A 20,834-nucleotide genomic window follows, 5' to 3' on the forward strand; every position below is an offset into this window, starting at 1 on the left:
GGTGTCAGCCTGCATGCGCCCAGACCGCCATAGGAGTTCCTAGAGCGCAATGGGACAAGGACATCCCAGCCAGCCAAACACTTCCCTAACCCAGACGACGCTGGGCCGATTGTGCGCTGCCTCATGGGTCTCCCGGTCGCGGCTGGCTGCGACACAGCCCTGTATCAAACCCGGATCTGTAGTGACGCTACTAGCACTGTGATGCAGTGCCTTAGACCGCTGCTACGCTTTTCGTTAAAACACCGTCGGCTACAGTTATTACTCAAATGTAAACATGCGTACTTGCTACGCATCGCCTGCTACCTCCTGAGGTCGGTCACGAAACTCGCCCTACAATTCTCCCCCTTTGAAGCCGGGCAGTGCAAACAGAATTATTGTTGAGCCAACAACCCTACAGTATAAATGGTACTAGCAGAGCAATCTTTTTGAAATGGTTTAAATGTAGTCATTTTGCTAATATTTGAAAGTTGTAGGGTATGAAATAGTAAAAAAATCGTTAACACTTGACACCCAGTGTCACGTTATGACACTGTCATAAGCATGTCATTAAATCAGCAAAAAAAGGGTCCTGAAAAAGGGATGTCTCTGTCTTTCAAAGATAATTCGTAAAGATCCAAGTAACTTCACAGATCTTCATTGTAAAGGATTTAAACACTGTTTCCTGTGCTAAAGAGACCTTTCTACTGACTCTGGAAAAACACCAAAAGAAAGATACTCAGGGTCCCTGCTCATCTGCGTGAATGTGCCTTAGGCATGCTGCAAGGAGGCATGAGGACTGCAGATGTGGCCAGGGCAATACATTGCAATGTCCATACTGTGAGACGCCTAAGACAGCGCCACAGGGAGACAGGATGGACAGCTGATTGTCCTCGCAGTGGCAGACCATGTGCAACAACACCTGCACAGGATCGGTACATCCGAACATCACACCTGCGGGACAGGTACAGGATGGCGGCAACCACAACTGCCCGAGTTACACCAGGAATGCACAATCCCTCCATCAGTGCTCAGACTGTCCACAATAGGCTGAGAGAGGCTGGACTGAGGGCTTGTAGGCCTGTTGTAAGGCAGGTCCTCACCAGACATCACCGGCAACAACATCTCCTATGGGCACAAACCCACCGTCTCTGGACCAGACAGGACTGGCAAAAAGTGCTCTTCACTGACGAGTCGCGGTTTTGTCTCACCAGGGGTGATGGTCGGAGTCGCGTTTATCGTTGAAGGAATGAGCGTTACACTGAGGCCTGTACTCTGGTGCGGGATTGAGGTGAAGGGTCCGTCATGGTCTGGGGCGGTGTGTCACAGCATCATCGGACTGAGCTTGTTGTCATTGCAGGCAATCTCAATGCTGTGCATTTACAGGGAAGACATCCTCCCTCATGTGGTACCCTTCCTGCAGGCTCATCCTGACATGACCCTCCAGCATGACAATGCCACCGCACAGAATGAGGAGTTGGCCTGATTTCCTGCAAGATAGGAAAGCCAGTGTTCTGCCATGGCCAGCTAAGAGCCCAGATCTCAATCCTATTGAGCACATCTGGGACCTGTTAGATTGGAGGGTGAGGGCTAGGGCCATTCTCTCCCAGAAATGACAGGGAACTTGTAGGTGCCTTGGTGGAAGAGTGGGGTAAAATCTCACAGCAAGAACTGGCAAATCTGGTGCAGTCCAAGAGATGCACTGCGATGCTTAATGCAGCTGGTGGCCACACCAGATACTGACTTACTTTTGATTTTGACCCCCCCCTTTGTTCAGGGAAATATTATTCCATTTATGTTAGTCACATGTCTGTGGAACTTGTTCAGTTTATGTCTCAGTTGTTGAATCTTGAATCTACAAATATTTACACCTGTTAAGTTTGCTGAAAATAAACACAGTTAACAGTGAGGACATTTCTTTTTTTGCTGAGTTTGTCTTAACAGCTGACAACTTGTCATAACACGGTCATGACACATATTTAGACCTGTTCTGGCATGTTATTTTATGGCTGGTTATGACACCTACATACTGTAAATGTCAAAACCCACATTTATTCAAATTCGTATTTTCCCCGCCAAGAAGTTTCCGTTCTTTTTGAAAGTTTGTTTCATAAATGCTTTGATGAAAACATTAAAACGCTTTACACAGACAAAGAGAACAATTGCAATTTTACGATAAAACTAACAGGGCTGAGCTCACTGGATGCAGGGTTGAATTGTGTAGGCCTTTGCATTTGTAATTAAAAAGATACTCATACAGTATGTCATTATTGTGTTGATTCATTCCAGTCAATCATTTTTTTATTAAGAAGGCCTTGTTAGCCGAGCCACCCAAAGTTAGAATATTAACCAAAGTTGGCTCACATTCACATTTTCTCAGAACACAAGTAAATGGGCCTAATTTAGGTTATAAAAACATGACGTTCTGTTTTCCCTGGCCTGGCCCAGATGGGATCAGAGCGCATAGGCTCCTCTAGGCTAGTTGTAGCTGTGGTTGTTAACAGTAGACTAGTCAGACTGAAGCACAGATATTGTGCACGTTGACAAATCAAGAGGCATTTTATTTTATTACTTTTTTTGGTTTGCTGGTATGGGCTTCCAGTGAATTCACTTATACCCATGTTTTCAGTTGCAATTTGCTATTACACATGTAATGATTTGCATAATAGTTATAAAAAATTAAGGCTGGTTTGTTGTAATCTTGAAAGGTAGGCCTACTGTGCTTTTATATTCATATGAGAAGCGTAATTGTTTATTTTTTTATATGCTATCGTTACTTGAAGACATGCTGTTAGCAACTCTGCGTATGTCTTGAAGCTAGGATGTAATGAGTAGCCTACAGACGAGAAAATAAACCTTTTTTTTATTGTCTGCACACGTTTGTGAATTGTTGCTTTCAACCATGTAGCTAATATGTTTTAGGAGAAACATTTCTGTCATTGTTGAATAGTTTGTGCTTAGTGGCTACTGTGATATTTACGGTCAATTTGAACTGTGGACCAATGTTGTTGCCAGCCGCAACGAAAGTTATGGTAAGGCAAGGATGTAATGTGAACTGAAAAGCAGAATTCTGTTTCGCCACCCTGCTCCTCACTCTCCTTCATATCTCGTAGTGAGAATAGGGCCGGAGTTGTTCCGAAACGGGTGTATTAAAATTCAGTTTAAGAGAAGACACCCTTCTGCATTGGCTGAATAAATTTACCATTGTAAGACAAATGCATGCTTCAGGAGAAGGGTAGAAAATTGGGACGCAGCTTTTGAAATGTGCATTCGATTCCTCACAGAAAAGCCTGGACTGTCAACTGTAAATGTCAGGCACTGTAAACGCACTTGACTGTGTGTCTCTCTGTCTGCATTCCAAACAACCCCCTATTCTCTACTACATAGTGCACTACTTTTGACCAGAGCCATATGGACCCTGGTCAGAAGTAGTGCACTAAATGGGGGGGGAGGGGTGTGTATTAGAGAGCGTGACTCACCCTCTATACGGCCCTGATCTCTGCTTAGCCATCTCTCATCTCCTCAGATGGCTTTTAAATGCCACGTGCCGCTGCTTCGTTCAACCCAAGCACCTCGGTGCGAAGAATTTTCAATATTAAAAGGAGTGTCAAGTCATTGGGGGAGCAGGTCTTTCCTAGCCTGATTCCAGGTCTCTTTGTGCTTTATATCTAGCTCCTACAGCCATAGAATATCAAATAGATCTGTGACCAGGCTAGGACTTTTTGAAGACTTCCCATAAAAGAGATTTGAAATGGTGCGCACTGCGCAGCATAGTAGGATTGGGGCCAATTCTAAATTCAGGAAGTGAAATGATTCAATTCATGAATTAAAACATCCTCATAGAAAACAATGGCATTTAAGTTTATCACATGTATACAATTCACTTTATAGCCCTTGTATACTATACTTATAGCTAACTACGTATATTCACTCAGGGGCGCAACAGTGGTTTTAGAAGTGGGGGAGGACAAACAATTTCTAATCTAAAGTTAAGTTCCTGCATATTACATTGTCAGTGTGAGAACAAAAAGTTGAAATGAATTAGCTAGGGAAACTGGTAAATCAATACATGGCTAAACAGACTCCCATTGCTGTGGAAAAAAACATCTGAATATTAGTCCTTTAATCGCTTGGCCGCTGGTTTTATCTTGATTTGATTCTGGTCCAGTGTGAGAGACCATTTAATAGCTAGTGTGCTAGCTAGCTAACAATTGGCTAGCTCTCTGCCATAGAGTGCAAAAAAACACACTGACAGCAGCTGCCTCAACTCTCCCATGGTCCTAAAGCCAGCCTTTCAGTTTGCTTTCACACAGCCTGCCCGACTGCTCTGAGTATTCTGCATAGTCCTAAAGAACACTGGTCTTTTTGTATCAGTGTATTGATAAAACTAGGAAATTAATTTTAGAACGTGAGGGTCATGACCTTCCCCGTCCGTAGTGGTTGTTGCACCCCTGCACTAACATCTGTTTCTTTCTAAGCTCAACAATGACTCAGCAATATACTGTGTGTTTACTGGGCTTACAGGCTTCACTGTCCTTCTACTTAATTGTAGTCTATCTCTGGTTGATCTTTGTTGCCTGTTTTAAAACGCTTTGAGTCCCATCACACCGGTAGGATTTAGGGCTTCTAACCCCTTGTAAACATTGTGTGTTTGAGCTACAGACTGCTGGGTTGTTGCATTTGATTGGTCTAGTTCTTCTACATCATGATACCAACCATAAGTGTGTGATTTAACGGGGGCTGAGCTAGAGCGTTGTATGTGAGATAAGGGCGGACCCAAACGGTTCGTCTAACAAAAACAGCAGAACGGTTTCACCTACAAACTATTATGACCAATATATGAAAAACAGACTGTCACAAACATGCACATGTAACCTGTTTTGCTCTGGTGCTCACAGGCCACACGAATCGTAAGAATGTAAGGGGTTCTTCTACATAGGAAATCCCAAGACAAAGTGTCCATAATTCTGTAATAAGCTCACATAGTTGCTGTCACAAATTCCACTTGTCACTGGCTAGTTGGATATTCATTCCCCACTGAGCAGACAATTCCTGTACTTACGGCATTCTTATAAATTCATTTTGTCAGGTTTTTGTTTGGCGGCCTTATTTGACATTTTTCAATAAAACTCATAAATTAAACTATGGCATTAAACAATGTTCACATCCCTGAAACTCCAGATTTACTGAAAATAAAATGATAAAACACTTCAATGTGAGGCTAAATATGAGGGCAGAGCAAGCAGATTCATGGAAGTGGTGCATTTTTTTCACTGGGGGATTTAATGGGACTGATGAGGTTATTAACCTTGCAGAAATGCAGCTTTTCAGGCCACAGTGCAATATTAATGCTACTGCGGAGGCACTCTGCAACACTTACCCACTCTTTTTCTCTTTCCCTCTTCGTCACCTCTCTCTCTCTCTCTCTCTCTCTCTCTCTTTCTCTCTCTCTCCAATCCCCCTCATCTCATCTGCTCTTCTCAATCAGGATGACTTCCTCTTCAGTGTGTCCATCGTCAGTGGCGTGATGTGTGTCATTCTGGCCGCGGTCAAGTTCATGCTGGGCAGGGTGCTCACCAGCAGAGCCCTCATCACAGACGGTAGGTACCTAACTCGGTGTAGTTGCTCCAAGACACTGATCTTCAGCCTTTAAAAAAAATGTTTTTTCCCTATTTGAATTGGGAGGAGAAGATGATCTTTGATCTGTATCTAGGGGACACTTCACCCTGGAGCTACCTAACTCTGAGGCAGCAACGCATACTTCTGCCTGATCTAGGCCGCTTGAGTTCAGGCCAGTTAGAGAATTGGGGGAAGGTGGAGCACGAGGGTGAACAACTCCATAGGGAATCTTTGAGATAAATTTAAAGGGGAAAGGTATGGTGTATAGGAGGCTATGGCTGTGTCTGAAATGGCACCCTATTCCCATAGGGCACGAAGATGGAAGGCGATTGGCTTAGACACCATCATGAAATCTGTGGAATATATTGGGAACTACTTAGTGCACTATATAGGGCAGTGACCATCAATTAGATTCAGCCGCAGGCTTCTAGTCCTACTCAGGAGGCGTGCACACCATCCACCGCTTCCGAGTATATTACTCGCTAATGTTCGGTCTCTGGACAATAAGATGGACAAGCTCAGGGTGAGGATCTCCTTTCAGAGAAACAACAGGGACTGTAATATACTGTTTCACAGAATCATGGCTCGCTCCGGAAATACTGTCCCCGTCCATACAACCAGCTGTGTTCTCCAGTACATCACGCAGACAGGAATAAAGAACTCTCCGGGAAGAAAAAAGGTGGCGGTGTATGTTTAATCATTAATTATTCATGGTGTGGTAATGTACAGAAACACATATCCTTTTGTTCACCTGACCTAGAAAACCTCACAATCAAATGCAGACCGTATTACCTTCCAAGAGAATTCTCTTTAGTTATAGTCACAGCCATGTTTATTCCCCCTCAAGCCAATAACACGACAACCCTCAAGGAACTACATTGGACTTTGAGCAAACTGGAAACCACATATCCTGAGGCCGCATTTATTGGAGCTGGGGATTTTAACAAAGCAATTTTGAGGAAAAGGCGACCAAAGTTCTATCGACACATTGACTGTAGTACTCATGCTGCTAAAACTCTCGACCACTGATGCCTACAAGGCCTTCCCCCGCCCTCGCTTCGGAAGATCAGATCATGACTCCATTTTGCACCTCCCTTCCTATAGGCAGAAACTCAAACAGGAAGTACCTGTGCTAAGGTCAATTCAACGCTAGTCTGACCAATCGGAATCCACACTTCAAGATTGTTTTGATCACGTGGACTGGGATATGTTCCGGGTAGCTTCTGAGAATAACATTGACCTATACATGGACAATGGGACTGAGTTCATCAGGAAGTGTATAGGGGATGTTCCCACTGACTATTAAAACCTACCCAAACCAGAAACTGTGGCTAAATGGCAGCATTCGTGCAAAACTGGAAGCGCGAACCACTGCATTTAACCATGGCAAGTTGACTGGGAATATGGTTGAATACTAACAGTGTAGTTATTCCCTCCATAAGGCAATCAAACAGGCAAAACGTCAGTACAGAGACAAAGTGGAGTCGCAATTCAACGGCTCAAACACGAGACGTATGTGGCAGGGTCTACAGACAATCACGGATTACAAAGGGAAAACCAGCCAGGTCACAGACGCCGTCTTGCTCCCAGACAAGCTAAACCCCTTTATCCACTTTGAGGATAACACAGTGCCACTGACACGGCCCACTCCCAAGGACTGTGGGCTCTTGTTCTCCGTGGCCAACGCTGCCGGCCCAGACGGCATCCCTAGCCGTATCCTCAGAGCATGCGCAGACCAGCTGGCTGGCGTGTTTACGGACATATTCAATCTTTCCCTATCCCAGTATTCTGTCCCCACTTGATTCAAGCTGTCCACCATTGTTCCTGTACCCAAGAAAAGCTAGCTTCTGACATCATGAAGTGCTTTGAGAGGCTAGTTAAGATCGAGGTGGTATGATCCTTATCTGACACCCTAGACCCACTTCAATTTGCATACCGCCCCAATAGATCCACAGACGATGCAATCGTCATCACACTGCCCTATCCCATCTGGACAAGAGGAAAACGTATGTAAGAATGCTGTTCATTTACTGTAGCTCAGCCTTCAACACCATAGTACCCTCCAAGCTTATCATTAAGCTTGGGGCCCTGGGTTTGAACAGCGCTCTGTGCAACTGGGTCCTGGACTTACTGACGGGCCACCCCAGGTGGTGAAGATGGCAAACAACACCTGCACTTCGCTGATCCTCAACACGGGGGCCCCACAAGGTGTGCTCAGCCCCCTCCTGTACTCCCTTTTCACCCATGACTGCATGGTCATGCATGCCTCCAACTCAATCATCAAGTTTGCAGACGACACAACAATAGTAGGCCTGCTTACCAACAATGACGAGAGCCTACAGGGAGGAGTTGAGGGCCCTGGTGGAGTGGTGCCAGGAAAATAACTTATCCCTCAATGTCAACACAATGAAAGAGCTGATCGTGACTTCAAGAAACAGCAGAGTGAGCATGCCCCTTTCCAGAAAAAGACCGCAGTGGAGAAGGTGAAAAGCGTCAAGCTCCTCGTCGTACACATCACTGACAAACTGAAATGGTCCACCCACACAGTGTGGTGAAGAAGGTGCAACAGCCCCTCTTTAACTTCTCTAGGGTAGGGGGCAGTATTTTCACGGCCAGATGAAAAATTTGGATAGAAAGATTTGGATAGAAAACACTCTGAAGTTTCTAAAACTGTTTGAATGGTGTCTGTGAGTATAACAGAACTCATATGGCAGGCAAAAACCAGAGAAAAATCTAACCAGGAAGTGGGAAGTCTGCTGCTTGTAGTCCTTTCAAGTCATTGCCTATCGAACACAGTGACTTAGGGTTCATTTTGCACTTCCTAAGGCTTCCACTAGATGTCAACAGTCTTTAGAAAGTTGTTTGAGGCGTCTATGATGAACAGAGAGCGAACAGAGGAAGTTGGAAGTTGTTGACTCAGGAAAGCAAATGAGTTCATTGGCGCGCATTCACGTGAGAGTTAGCTGTGTTCCAAAACATTTTTCAAGACACTGGAATCGTCCGGTTGGAATATTATTGAAGTTCTAAGTTAACCTGTTAGGGCTAGGGGGCAGTATTGACACGGCCGGATAAAAAACGTACCCGATTTAATCTGGTTACTACTCCTGCCCAGTAACTAGAATATGCATATAATTATTGGCTTTGGATAGAAAATACCCTAAAGTTTCTAAAACTGTTTGAATGGTGTCTGTGAGTATAACAGAACTCATATGGCAGGCCAAAACCTGAGAAGATTTCATGCAGGAAGTGGCCTGTCTGACAAGGTGTTGTTGTTCTTGGCTCTGTTTATTGAACATTTAGGATCTTAGCTGTAACGTGACACTTCCTACGGCTCCCATAGGCTCTCAGAGCCCGGGAAAAAGCTGAACGATATCGAGGCAGCCTCTGGCTGAAACACATTATCGCCTTTGCCAAGTGGCCGATCAGAGGACAATAGGCTTAGGCGCGTGCCCCAGTCGACCCCATGCTTTATTTTCTTTCGTCTGTTTACCTAATTGCAGATTCCCGGTCGGAATATTATCGCTTTTTTACAAGAAAAATGGCATAAAAATTGATTTTAAACAGCGGTTGACATGCTTCGAAGTACGGTAATGAAATATTTAGAATTTTTTTGTCACGAAATGCGCCGTGCGCATGACCCTTATTTACCATTTGGATAGTGTCTTGAACGCACGAACAAAACGCCGCTGTTGGAACACAACTATGGATTATTTGGGACCAAACCAACATTTTGTTATTGAAGTAGAAGTCCCGGGAGTGCATTCTGACGAAGAACAGGAAAGGTAATCAAACTTTTCTAATAGTAAATCGGAGTTTGGTGAAGGCTAAACTTGCTGAGTGTCTAAATAGCTAGCCCTGTGATGCCGGGCTATCTACTTAGAATATTGCAAAATGTGCTTTCACCGAAAAGCTATTTTAAAATCGGACATATCGAGTGCATAGAGGAGTTCTGTATCTATAATTCTTATGCTTTTTGTGAACGTTTATCGTGAGTAATTTAGTAAATTGTTAGTAAATTCGCCGGAAGTTTGCGGGGGGTATGCTAGTTCTGAACGTCACATGCTAATGTAAAAAGCTGGTTTTTGATATAAATATGAACATGATTGAACAAAACATGCATGTATTGTATAACATAATGTCCTAGGTGTGTCATCTGATGAAGATCATCAAAGGTTAGTGCTGCATTTAGCTGTCTTCTGGGTTTTTGTGACATATGCTAGCTTGAAAAATGGGTGTCTGATTATTTCTGGCTGGGTACTCTGCTGACATAATCTAATGTTTTGCTTTCGTTGTAAAGCCTTTTTGAAATCGGACAGTGTGGTTAGATTAACGAGAGTCTTGTCTTTAAAATGCTGTAAAATAGTCATATGTTTGAGAAATTGAAGTAATAGCATTTCTAAGGTATTTGAATATCGCGCCACAGGATTCCACTGGCTGTTACGTAGGCGGGACGATTTGGTGCCACCTACCCTAGAGAGGTTAAAAAGGCCCTAAAGATTGATGCTATACAACGTTTGACATGTTTGAACGAACGTAAATCTAACTTTTTTAGACTTTTTGTTGTGACATTTTGGCTGCGCTTCCTACACTTGGAGTAGCTTACTGAACGCGGGAAACAACAAGGAGTTATTTGGACATAAATTATGGACTTTATCGAACAAAACATTTATTGTGGACCTGGGATTCCTGGAAGTGCCTTCTGATGAAGATCATCAAAGATAAGTGAATATTTCTAATGCTATTTATGATTTTAGATGACTCCAAAATGGCGAGTATCTGTATTGCCTAGTGTGTTTTTCTGAGCGCAGTACTCAGATTATTGCGAAGTGTGCTTTCCCCGTGAAGCTTTTTTGAAATCTGTCACAGCGGTTGCATAAAGGAGATGTTCATCTATAATTTTTTTGAATAACAGTAATATTTTATCAACGTTTAGGATGAGTATTTTTGTAAATTGTTGTGCTGATTCACCGGCATTATTGGAGGCAAAATATTTTCTGAACATCATGCGCCAATGTAAAAGGCTGTTTTTGGATATAAATATCAACTTGATCGAACAAAAAATGCATGTATTGTGTAACATGATGTCCTAGGAGTGTCATCTGATGAAGATCGTCGAAGGTTAGTGCATAATTTAAGCTGAATTTCTGGTATTTGTGACGCCTGTCCTTGCTAGGAAAATGGCTGTGTGGTTTTTCTTGTGTGGGAACTGTCCTAACATAATCTAACTTTATGCTTTCGCCTTAAAGCCTTTTTGAAATCGGACAACGTGGTTACATTTAAGGAGACGTGTATCTTTAAAATGGTGTAAAATAGTCATATGTTTGAGAACTTTGAATTATGACATTTTGTGGTTTTGAATTTGGCGCACTGATTTTTCACTGGCTGTTGAATAGTGTGAACCGTGGGTGGGACGCTAGCATCCCACCTGCCCAAGAGAGGTTAACCTCAGGAGGTTGAAGAAATTCGGCTTGACCCCTAAGAACCTCAGACCTTTACACATGCACAATTGAGAGCATCCTGTCGGGCTGTATCACCGCCTGGTACAGAAACTGCACCGCCCGTAACCGCAGGGCTCTCCAGAGGGTGTTGCGGTCACACTGCCTGCCCTCCAGGACACATACAGCACCCGAACTCACAGGAAGGCCTAAAAGATCATTAAGGCCATTAACCACCCGAGCCACGGCCGGTTCACCCCGCTATCGTTCAGAAAGTGAGGTCCGTACAGGTGCATCAATTCTAGGACCGAGAGACTGAAAAACATCTCTCAAGGCTGTCACTGTTAAATAGCCATCACTAGCCGGCTACCATCCGATTACTCAACTCTGCACCTTAGAGGCTGCTGCCCTATATACATAGACATGGAATCACTGGTCACTTTAATAATGAAACACTAGTCACTTTAATGTTTTCAACCTGCTTTACTAATTTCATGTGTATATACTGTAATTTTGTCAATGCCACTCTGACATTGCTCGTCCTAATATTTATATTTCATAATTCCATTTTTACTTTTAGATTTGTGTGTATTGTTGTGAATTGTTAGATACTACTGCACTGTTGGAGCTAGGAACACAAGCATTTCGCTACACCCGCAATAACATCTGCTAAATATGTGTATGTGACCAATAGTTTGATTTGATAGACGCAACCTGCAACAATTTCAAAGATTTGACTGAGTTACATTTCATATAAGGAAATCAGTCAATTGAAATAAATTCATTAGGCTCTAATCTATGGATTTCACATGACTGGGCAGGTGCGCAGCCATGGGTGGGCCTGGCAGGGCATAGGCCCACCCATTTGGGAGCCAGTCACAGGGGTGCCAGGCCCAGCCAATCAGAATTAATTTTCCCCCCACAAAAGGGCTTTATTACAGACTGAAATACTCAGTTTCATCAGCTGTCAGGGTGGCTGGTCTCAGATGATCCCGTAGGTGAAGAAGCCGGATGTGGAGGTCCTGGGTTAGCATGGTTACACATGGTCTGCGGTTGTGAGGCCGGTTGGACGTACTGCCAAATTCTCAAACGACGTTGGAGGCAGTTTATTTAGAGAAATGAACATTCAATTCTCTGGCAACAGCTCTGGTGGACATTCCTGCCAATTGCATGCTCCCTCAACTTGAGACATCTGTGGCGTTGTGTAACATAACTGCACATTTTAGTGGCCTTTTATTGTCCCCATCACAAGATGCACCTGTGTGATGAGCATGCTGTTTAATCAGCATCTTGATATGCTACACCTGTCAGGTGGATGGATTATCTTGGCAACGGAGAAATGCTCACTAACAGGGATTTAAACTAATTTGCGCGCAACATTTTATAGAAATAAGCTTTTTGTGCGTATGGAACATTTCTGGGATCTTTTATTTCAGCTCATGAAACATTGGACCAACACTTTACATGTTGCGTTTTATATTTTTGTTCAGTATAATTACAAATCATTTGTAGACTGCAATTGACCGCAGAAGCCCAAACAGATATAACTAAAACCTTTACCATTTCAAATATGCACTCTTTCCATATTTTTAGAGCCGGTAGGTGCTGGGTTTCGTACCCACACAGACCGGAGAATCGCATATAATATGTGCTGAGGGCCACCCTCAGGTACTGGGCCTATTTACTTCTACACCTGAGAAAGTTGTTCACTACTTATGAGTCTTTATTGACAACTTGTAGCTGCTGAGCTCTTAATGTCCCTTTTTGTTTCAATAAGAGATTTGTGGCAGACAGGCTGGCATCAAACCAGTTTGAAAGGTCAGCTTTGGATGGAGACACTCGCTCATTAAAGAGTGTGTGTGGGGTTCGTTAAGTTGTACGTGAGAGTGACAGCTAACAGAATAGAGTAGAAGTTATTCACCTTCCAGATTTTCGTTTCGATGTGACATTAAACAAGCCATCAAAGGGGCAATCTGTGATTGCTACATACAATTTTGGACTTTTAAATGAATGATACATATATTGATTCTTGAAGAATATAACTTATAAATGCTTCATAAGCTTAGTTCAACTGTTGTAACCCATCGGAACCCAAAGTATAAGCTAGTTTTGCTCCCTTGTTTTTAAGAAATGTCATTGTAAACAAATACTGTAGTCTCTGTGTAATTTTGATCTCATTGATGTTCAGTCCTTGCGTCCAATTTGAGTGGTTACATTTCTCCAGCCCTGTCACTTAGCTGTTTAACACTGGCGGGGTGTCCCGTTGTTGTTAGAACTGCAGATTGCCCCTAGGAATACAGCGCCATAGATGATATTCTTTACTGAGGTAATTGACATGCCCAGTCTGGTCATATCACACACACAGTATATAAAAGAATGGCAGAGGTCCTTGTCAGTCGGTGTGTTTTTGAGGTGCAGAGAGAGCCAGTTGAGTGGGCTCTTATGAATCGAACGAGGAGACACAATCGTCTCTGTTCATTCTGTTCTATGGACTTTCGGATTAAGACTCTGTGGCAGACTACATGTAATTTCATGAAATATATGTACATGTGTTCATTGTTGTTAATGTTCAAGCTATTTCTCTCTGTGGGATAATACAGTTGACTAAACTGCCAGTCTTGTCCGATCTACAGGTTTCAACTCCCTGGTGGGCGGGGTCATGGGCTTCTCCATCCTTATCAGTGCCGAGGTGTTCAAGCACGATCCCAAAGTGTGGTACCTGGATGGGTCCACAGGGGTCCTCATAGGCCTCATCATCCTGGCCTACGGGGTCAAGTAAGTGGATACATTGTGTATGGCCGTCAAACTCAACTCAGGACCTCAAAGCCAGTTCCACTTCATTTTGTTATTGTTCCCCTCTAATCAGGGACTGATTTAGACCTGTGACACCAGGTGTGTGCAATTATCAGGTAGAACAGAACCAGCAGGTTCCAGACCTCGTAGGGTAAGAGTTGAGTACTCCAGGTGTAGGGGGAAGCTGCCTCTAAACACTGATCTTGGGTCAGTTTTGCCCGGCAATGGTTAGGATTCAGGGAGGGGAAGCTAATCCAAGATCTGTATCTAGAAGAAACTTAATATTCAATCATTGTTACACACATGTACATTATGTCCCCTGAGAAATACACTTATTTTAACAGAAATGTTGTCATTTAAATTGTAACCAATTTAAATGCATGTTTTACATTGCCCAGTGTCCCAGTGGGTGGAGATTTCACCACGTTTTCCATTAATGGAATGATGCAAAACGAGCACGGCCAGTGTCTCGCTTAGATTGTTATCCAGGTGGGGCCGAAAGCAACATTCATACACCAAAACGGTCAATATGCTTGTAAACGTTAGTGGAGCCACTTTTGGTGTTAACTGTAAAAAAGTTAATTGTTTCCCCCACACAGTAACTCAACTGCTCCTAAATTATATATTTTTTTGCCTGAAGTGTCAATGACACGCTTTAAAAAATAAGGGTATTTTACAGATTTTTACCTCATTCACTTTACTATTCTCTGGACAGTCAGAAAGAAAGGAATGTCAAACTATGTAGAAGAAAAATTCTTGCAGAAGTAATGAATGTAGAACCACAGCGCGGCAAAGAAATATAGCTTTCCTTGCATGATTCCAGTGATGGTGACCATCTCACTGTGTAGTCGGGGAGAGAAGGTGCTGCTGCTCTCTTTCATGCTCTTCATGTGTCTTCCCAGGTAGCGCACCGTAGCATCCAAATAGTTTGACATGCTGCCGGATACAGTGTACCCCACTACCAAATAAAAGGTAAAGATGAGCTCTAGCTGCAGACTTCAATTACAATACCAGAAACCAGGTACTGTAGACTGGTGAATCACACCATAGATCCCACTAGTATCTTCACAGGCTGTTTCAGTCTCTCTCTGCCTCGCGGTGGATGGAGCATGCAGAAGGACAAAAATAAGTTTGCCAATATGTTAAGAACAGCAAGAGGAATGTTGACTATGGCGAAGGCCAAGTAACTCATCTCAGTAAACTGGAACTGTATTTCTGACGAGACAGAGGAGCTCTCCCAGTGATATCTTCTCTCTCAACGTTCCAGGTGCTCAAATGCTGGACACGCTACCAGAACCTGGGATTTCGGGTATCTCTTAGGCATTAACTAAACTCGTCAAAAAAAAGAAAAGTCCCCTTTTCAGGACCCTGTCTTTCAAAAATAATTTGTAAAAATCCCAAACTTCACAGATTTTCATTGTAAAGGGTTTAAACACTGTTTCCCATTCTTGTTCAATGAACCATAAACAATTAATGAACATGCACCTGTGGAAAGGTCGTTAAGACACTAACAGCTTACAGACGGTAGGCAATTAAGGTCACAGTTATGAAAACTTAGGACACTAAAAAGGCCTTTCTACTGACTCTGAAAAACACCAAAAGAAAGATGCCCAGGGTCCCTGCTCATCTGCGTGAATGTGTCTTAGGCATGCTGCAAGGAGGACTGCAGATGTGGCCGGGGCAATAAATTGCAATGTCCGTACTGTGAGACGCCGAAGACAGCGCTACAGGGAGACAGGACGGACAGCTGATCGTCCTCGCAGTGTCAGACCACGTGTAACAACACCTGCACAGGATTGGTACATCCAAACATCACACCTGCGGGACAGGTACAGGATGGCAACAACAACTGCCCAAGTTACACCAGGAACGCACAATCCCTCCATCATCGCTCAGACTGTCCGCAATAGGCTGAGAGAGACTGGACTGATGGCTTGTAGGCCTGTTGTAAGGCAGGTCCTCACCAGACATCACCGGCAACTACGTCGCCTATGGGCACAAACCCACCGTCTCTGGACCAGACAGGACTGGCAAAAAGTGCTCTTCTCTGACGAGTCGCGGTTTTGTCTCACCAGGGGTGATGATCGGGTTTGCGTTTATCGTCGAAGGAATGAGCGTTACACCAAGGCCTGTACTCTGGAGCAGGATCGAAGTGGAGGGTCTGGGGCGGTGTGTCACAGCATCATCGGACTGAGCTTGTTGTCATTGCAGGCAATCTCAACGCTGTGCGTTACAGGTAAGACATCCTCCTCCCTCATGTGGTATCCTTCCTGCAGGCTCATCCTGACATAACCCTCCAGTATGACAATGCCACCAGCCATACTGCTCGTTCTGTGCGTGATTTCCTGCAAGACAGGAATGTCAGTGTTCTGCCATGGTCAGCGAAGAGCCCGTATCTCAATCCCATTGAGCACATCTGGGACCTGTTGGATTGGAGGGTGAGGGCCAGGGCCATTCCCCCCCAGAAATGTCTGGGAACTTGCAGGTGCCTTGGTGGAAGAGTGGGGTTACATCGCACAGCAAGAACTGGCAAATCTGGTGCAGTCCATGAGGAGGAGATGCACTGTAGTACTTAATGCAGATACTGTTACTTTTGATTTTGACCCCCCCCCCACATTTGTTCAGGGACACATTATTCCATTTCTATTAGTCACATGTCTGTGGAACGTGTTCAGTTTGTTGAATCTTATGTTCATACAAATATTTCCATGTTAAGTTTGCTGAAAATCAACACAATTGACAGTGAGGACGTTTATTTGCATTGGACATATATGCAGGAAAACACATTTGAGCATATTTACATTGAACAAGAGGAAACTGATGAGCTATAGAAAACTAAAAGAGAAACTATGGAAATATAGAACATTGCATGAGCTTCACAGTAATATGAGATCATTGGAGGAAGAGGAATTGAATTGTTCCCTGACAGCACTACTGGTGAACTAGAAGAACTTTTATGAAAGATTCTTGAGAAATTCTGTTTTTGGCGTTATCTATCAGGATTGCATGATATCGGTATATAATGGCTTAAGAATCACCATCAGTATTGAACCACCTTAAATTAGCTATCCGTCTTTTTTTGCTTCTTTAAAAAAAATTGGGTGTAATTGTGAACGAAAGGAATATCAGACGACATCCCAATTGACGTAATCATTGGTTTTGGTGAAGTTGGGCATGTGCTCGGCATGTTCAAGGCCTGAAGACTAGTGTCAGCGATTTTGGCAATATTGTGTTCTGTGAGGCAGTTCCGTATTCAAACAGCAGACTGTATAGGCCTCTGTCCAGGGAATTTGCAGCTCTTCCAGAGGGAGTTGACGTGCTTCCACCATTTCCTACTCGTTAAGGTCTTATCCAATAAGGTCTTATCAATAAGCTCCTTATTGAGTTTGACGTTGCGGTTCCTCCTGCTTCTCAGCCTGGTTGTGTTGTTGGAGTGTCTTGCTTGGGCATATTTTAAATGGTTGTTAGCAGTGTTGTTTTTCTTAAGCTGGCGGAAGATGTCTCGCTTCTTCCTCGTAGCTCTCCTGTACTTCTTGTCAAACCGTGCCTTATCTCCGGACTTTTAGCTGACAATTTTTCTAGCTATATCATTACAGATTGTTTGTGACCTAAAAACACATCCTTAAAATCTTTATCTTTGCAAACTGATAGCTGCTCAACTGAAGAACTTTAAAGATGGAAAAACAAATAGGTACAGAGGAGTACATGCCTGGGGTATGGTAAACTCTCTCAATGTACCATACATAACCTGTTTGCATCTCATATACAGACGAAAAACACAGCAAAACAAAGGAAAACAAATGAACTTTGTGTATAACTCATCTGTACAGGAGAAAGCACCTCCTAGCCTTCATTATGGACATCAGACCCAGATGGTTTAATTCTGCTTTATAAAACAAAACATTTGATTTCATGAATATCAACTAATCTTGGATTACAAGGTTAGTCAGGCCTATGGTCAAGCCTGTGATTCATCCACCGTAGTCCAGGAATATTTTAGGCGACAAACTCTTTGAGGCAATGCATAATGGTAGGGGGAAAACATGTTATACCCACTATCAGTGTTTCCCCTATATTAATTTAGCAGTGGCGGACCGTGGCATCCACTATGAAAAATTATTTTATTTTAAAACATTTCGGTGATGGTAAAATGTTTTCAGTGTAAACTTAAACAACTTAAACCAGGTTTAAAGTATTGAAAAAGATAATGGAGCTGTACACTATGTACAAAACATTAAGAACACCTGCTCTTTCCATGAGACTGACCAGGTGAAAACTATGATCCCTTATTGATGTCACGTGTTAAATCTACTTCAATCAGTGTAGATGAAGGGAAGAAGACAGGTTAAAGAAGGATTTTTTAAGGCGTTAGACAATTGAGAGATGGGTTGTGCCATTCAGAGTGTGAATGGGCAAGACAAAATATTTTATTGCCTTTTGAATGGAGTACGGTAGTAGGTGAGAGGTGCAGCGGTTTGTGTCAAGAACTGCAATGTTTCTGGGGTTTTCAGGCTCAACAGTTTCAAGAATGCTCCATCACCCAAAGGACATCCAGCCAACTTGAAACAACTGTGGGAAGCATTGGAGTCAACATGGGCCAGCATCCCTGTGGAACGCTTTCGACAGCTTGTAGAGTACTTGGCCCGACGAATTGAGGCTGTTCTGAGGGCAAAATGGGGGGATGCCACTTAGTACTAGGAAGGTGTTTCTAATGTTTGGTATACTCAGTGTGTTTTTATATGATAATCTTTGAAATATCAACCACCAAAATAAAAACCAGACAGTGAGGGAGAATCATCTAAAAATCAAAAAATATCATACCATGGGGCACCCATTGCTTTTATGTTTGAGTCACTCAGATGGCAAAAGGTGTAGAATTGCTTGTAATTAGCTTTAAAACTGACATTTTTCTGTCCTTTGACAAAATGTGTAGAATTGCAGGAATTTAGCTTTAAAACAGCAAAATTTGTTCTCCGTGTCCAAGAGGAGTTCCTCCAAAAAAGAATGGTCACAGATGGCGCTATTGGAGACTCCCTCAACCCCACAACCACCACCACCCCCCACTCACGCTAACTTTTTCACTGCTGCTGAAGAAAATCCTAGTGGAAACACTGCACTGCACTACACTGGCAGTGCAGCCTATCACTAGGCTTGGCAGTGTTCTGTCCCAGGGAGCATTCCAATCACAGGACTTGAGCTTGGCTTGCATGAGCTCACCTGGTCAGTAGAGTGTGATGAAAGAGACTCGGGGAAGAAGGAAATTCAAACATGACACATCCAAGTGCATCAACAAATTCATCAACAAAAGCAGCAGCAATGGTTATACAAATGTACTCAAATTATTTGACATGATAGATTGTTACTCAACAAATTCTGAACTAGATTCATTTCAGAATTTCACTACAAAGAACGATGGTTTTCACTAATTGAATATTGGCAATGAAATGCAGTTGCAGCTCTCACTGTGTGTGTACCTGTGAATGTTAGCGATTTCATTAATGTGAATGTCTCTTTCCTGTCCCAGGCTGCTGGTTGATATGGTCCCTCGAGTGCGACAGACGAGGAACTACGAGCGCTTTGAGTGACAGAAGACCACGGAAGGGCAGTGAGGGCGCCGAGGGGGATGGGTTCTAGGTTATATACAGTAGAAGTACTTCCAGTGTCTGTTCTAGGGTATATATGTCTACGCCCAGTCCCTATCCAGCTCAACTCCTATTTTTCCTGATAGATCTCTCCAGTCACCATGACAAACCTATTGATTGGTTTAGACAAGGTGCCAGCCCAGTGGCATTTTAGATAGACCCAAGTGGTCCATTCTGCAGCGTTCCTCCGGTCTCTCTGACTCCGAACCTGATCCGTCCATAGGAGTCATTACAAAGTTAAAGAGACGACTGCGGTTTCCCTCAATATTTCTCCTCCTCTACCGAAGCAGGGGGAGGTGGAAGGACAGAAGAACGTGCGCTGCTGAGTCGTCAGGAAATTGTCACTGCTGCTATAAAGGCGCTGCACCGTCTCCACTGATTTAGTCTGGTGTTCATATCTCTATCTCCCCTTGGACAAGATGGCTGATTCAGATATGCATTGTAGGATCTCAGTCCTTAAGGGATTTCAATGGTTTCTAATAGGCGCTTTCTTTTGATCAGTAACACTGTGTCCCAAATGGCACCCTATTCCCTTAATAGTGCACTACTTTTGACCAGGGACCATGAAAAAGTGCACGAAATAGGGTGGCATTTAGCACACAGCCTATTTCTCTTTGACACCACTGCTCAAAGTAGATGTGTTGCTTTTATGTTGTCATGATGTGGCAGGTAACCTAGTGGTTAGTGTTGGGCCAGTAACCAAAAGGTTGCTGGTTCGAATCCCCAAGCTGACAAGGTAAAAATCTGTCATTCTGCCCCTGAACAAGGCAGCTAACCCACTGTTCCTAGGCAGTCACTGTAAATAAGAATTTGTTATTAACGGACTTGCCTAGTTAAAAAAAAGGTCAAATAAAAATATTTGCCATCTCCACGAATGCCGGGGAAGTTTCTTTTTTTAAAGGGGGTGTTGTCGCATGTTAACTGTGCCGCACTATAACACGCTCTGGATTGAATCCCGGCCTTACTCTATTTCTTACCAGCACTTTTTGTACATATCAATGAATTCTTGTATATAATGTAATATAAGTTGATATGTTTACATTGGTTTTGCCAATTTAAGCGAAAACTAGATTTGTTATATAATCGGTTGCGGTGTTCTGTATTAAGAGTGCTTAAGATAGAAGTCAATATTTGTGTTCTCAAAGGAAAGTGTCATTAGATGTACTAAGTTCAGGATTTAGGATGTTTGAATTTACTTCGATAATGTGATTGCGTAAGAGTTGCACCACTGCAACCTTTGTTTTCTGTGACTGTTTTCAGTCAAAAAGTATGGATATTAACGCAACCCCCTAACTTTATGCCTGTCGTCAAGCACAACACTAAGGCTGCGTTCCAGGCTGACTACATTGCAGAAGCATGCCAGATCTCA

The 20,834-nt window shown here is 43.2% G+C and overlaps 1 protein-coding gene across 2 annotated transcripts in view; it reads left to right on the plus strand.

The window, feature by feature from the left end:
* LOC115195942 (transmembrane protein 163-like) overlaps positions 1–20,203 on the plus strand; it is a 45,591-nt gene extending 25,388 nt beyond the window's left edge. Inside the window, exons 6-8 of one of the 2 annotated variants that reach the window (XM_029756297.1) lie at positions 5,465–5,576; positions 13,664–13,805; positions 19,348–20,203. In XM_029756297.1, coding sequence (XP_029612157.1) covers positions 5,465–5,576; positions 13,664–13,805; positions 19,348–19,408 — 315 coding nt within the window. In that variant the 3' untranslated portion in view covers positions 19,409–20,203. The remainder of the gene's footprint in view (positions 1–5,464; positions 5,577–13,663; positions 13,806–19,347) is intronic. The other variant, XM_029756298.1, reaches the window with a different exon arrangement.
* The last annotated feature ends 631 nt before the right edge of the window (positions 20,204–20,834 follow it).

The sequence above is a fragment of the Salmo trutta genome, chromosome 6 (assembly GCF_901001165.1).
Source record: "Salmo trutta chromosome 6, fSalTru1.1, whole genome shotgun sequence".
Taxonomy (NCBI): Eukaryota; Metazoa; Chordata; class Actinopteri; order Salmoniformes; family Salmonidae; genus Salmo; species Salmo trutta.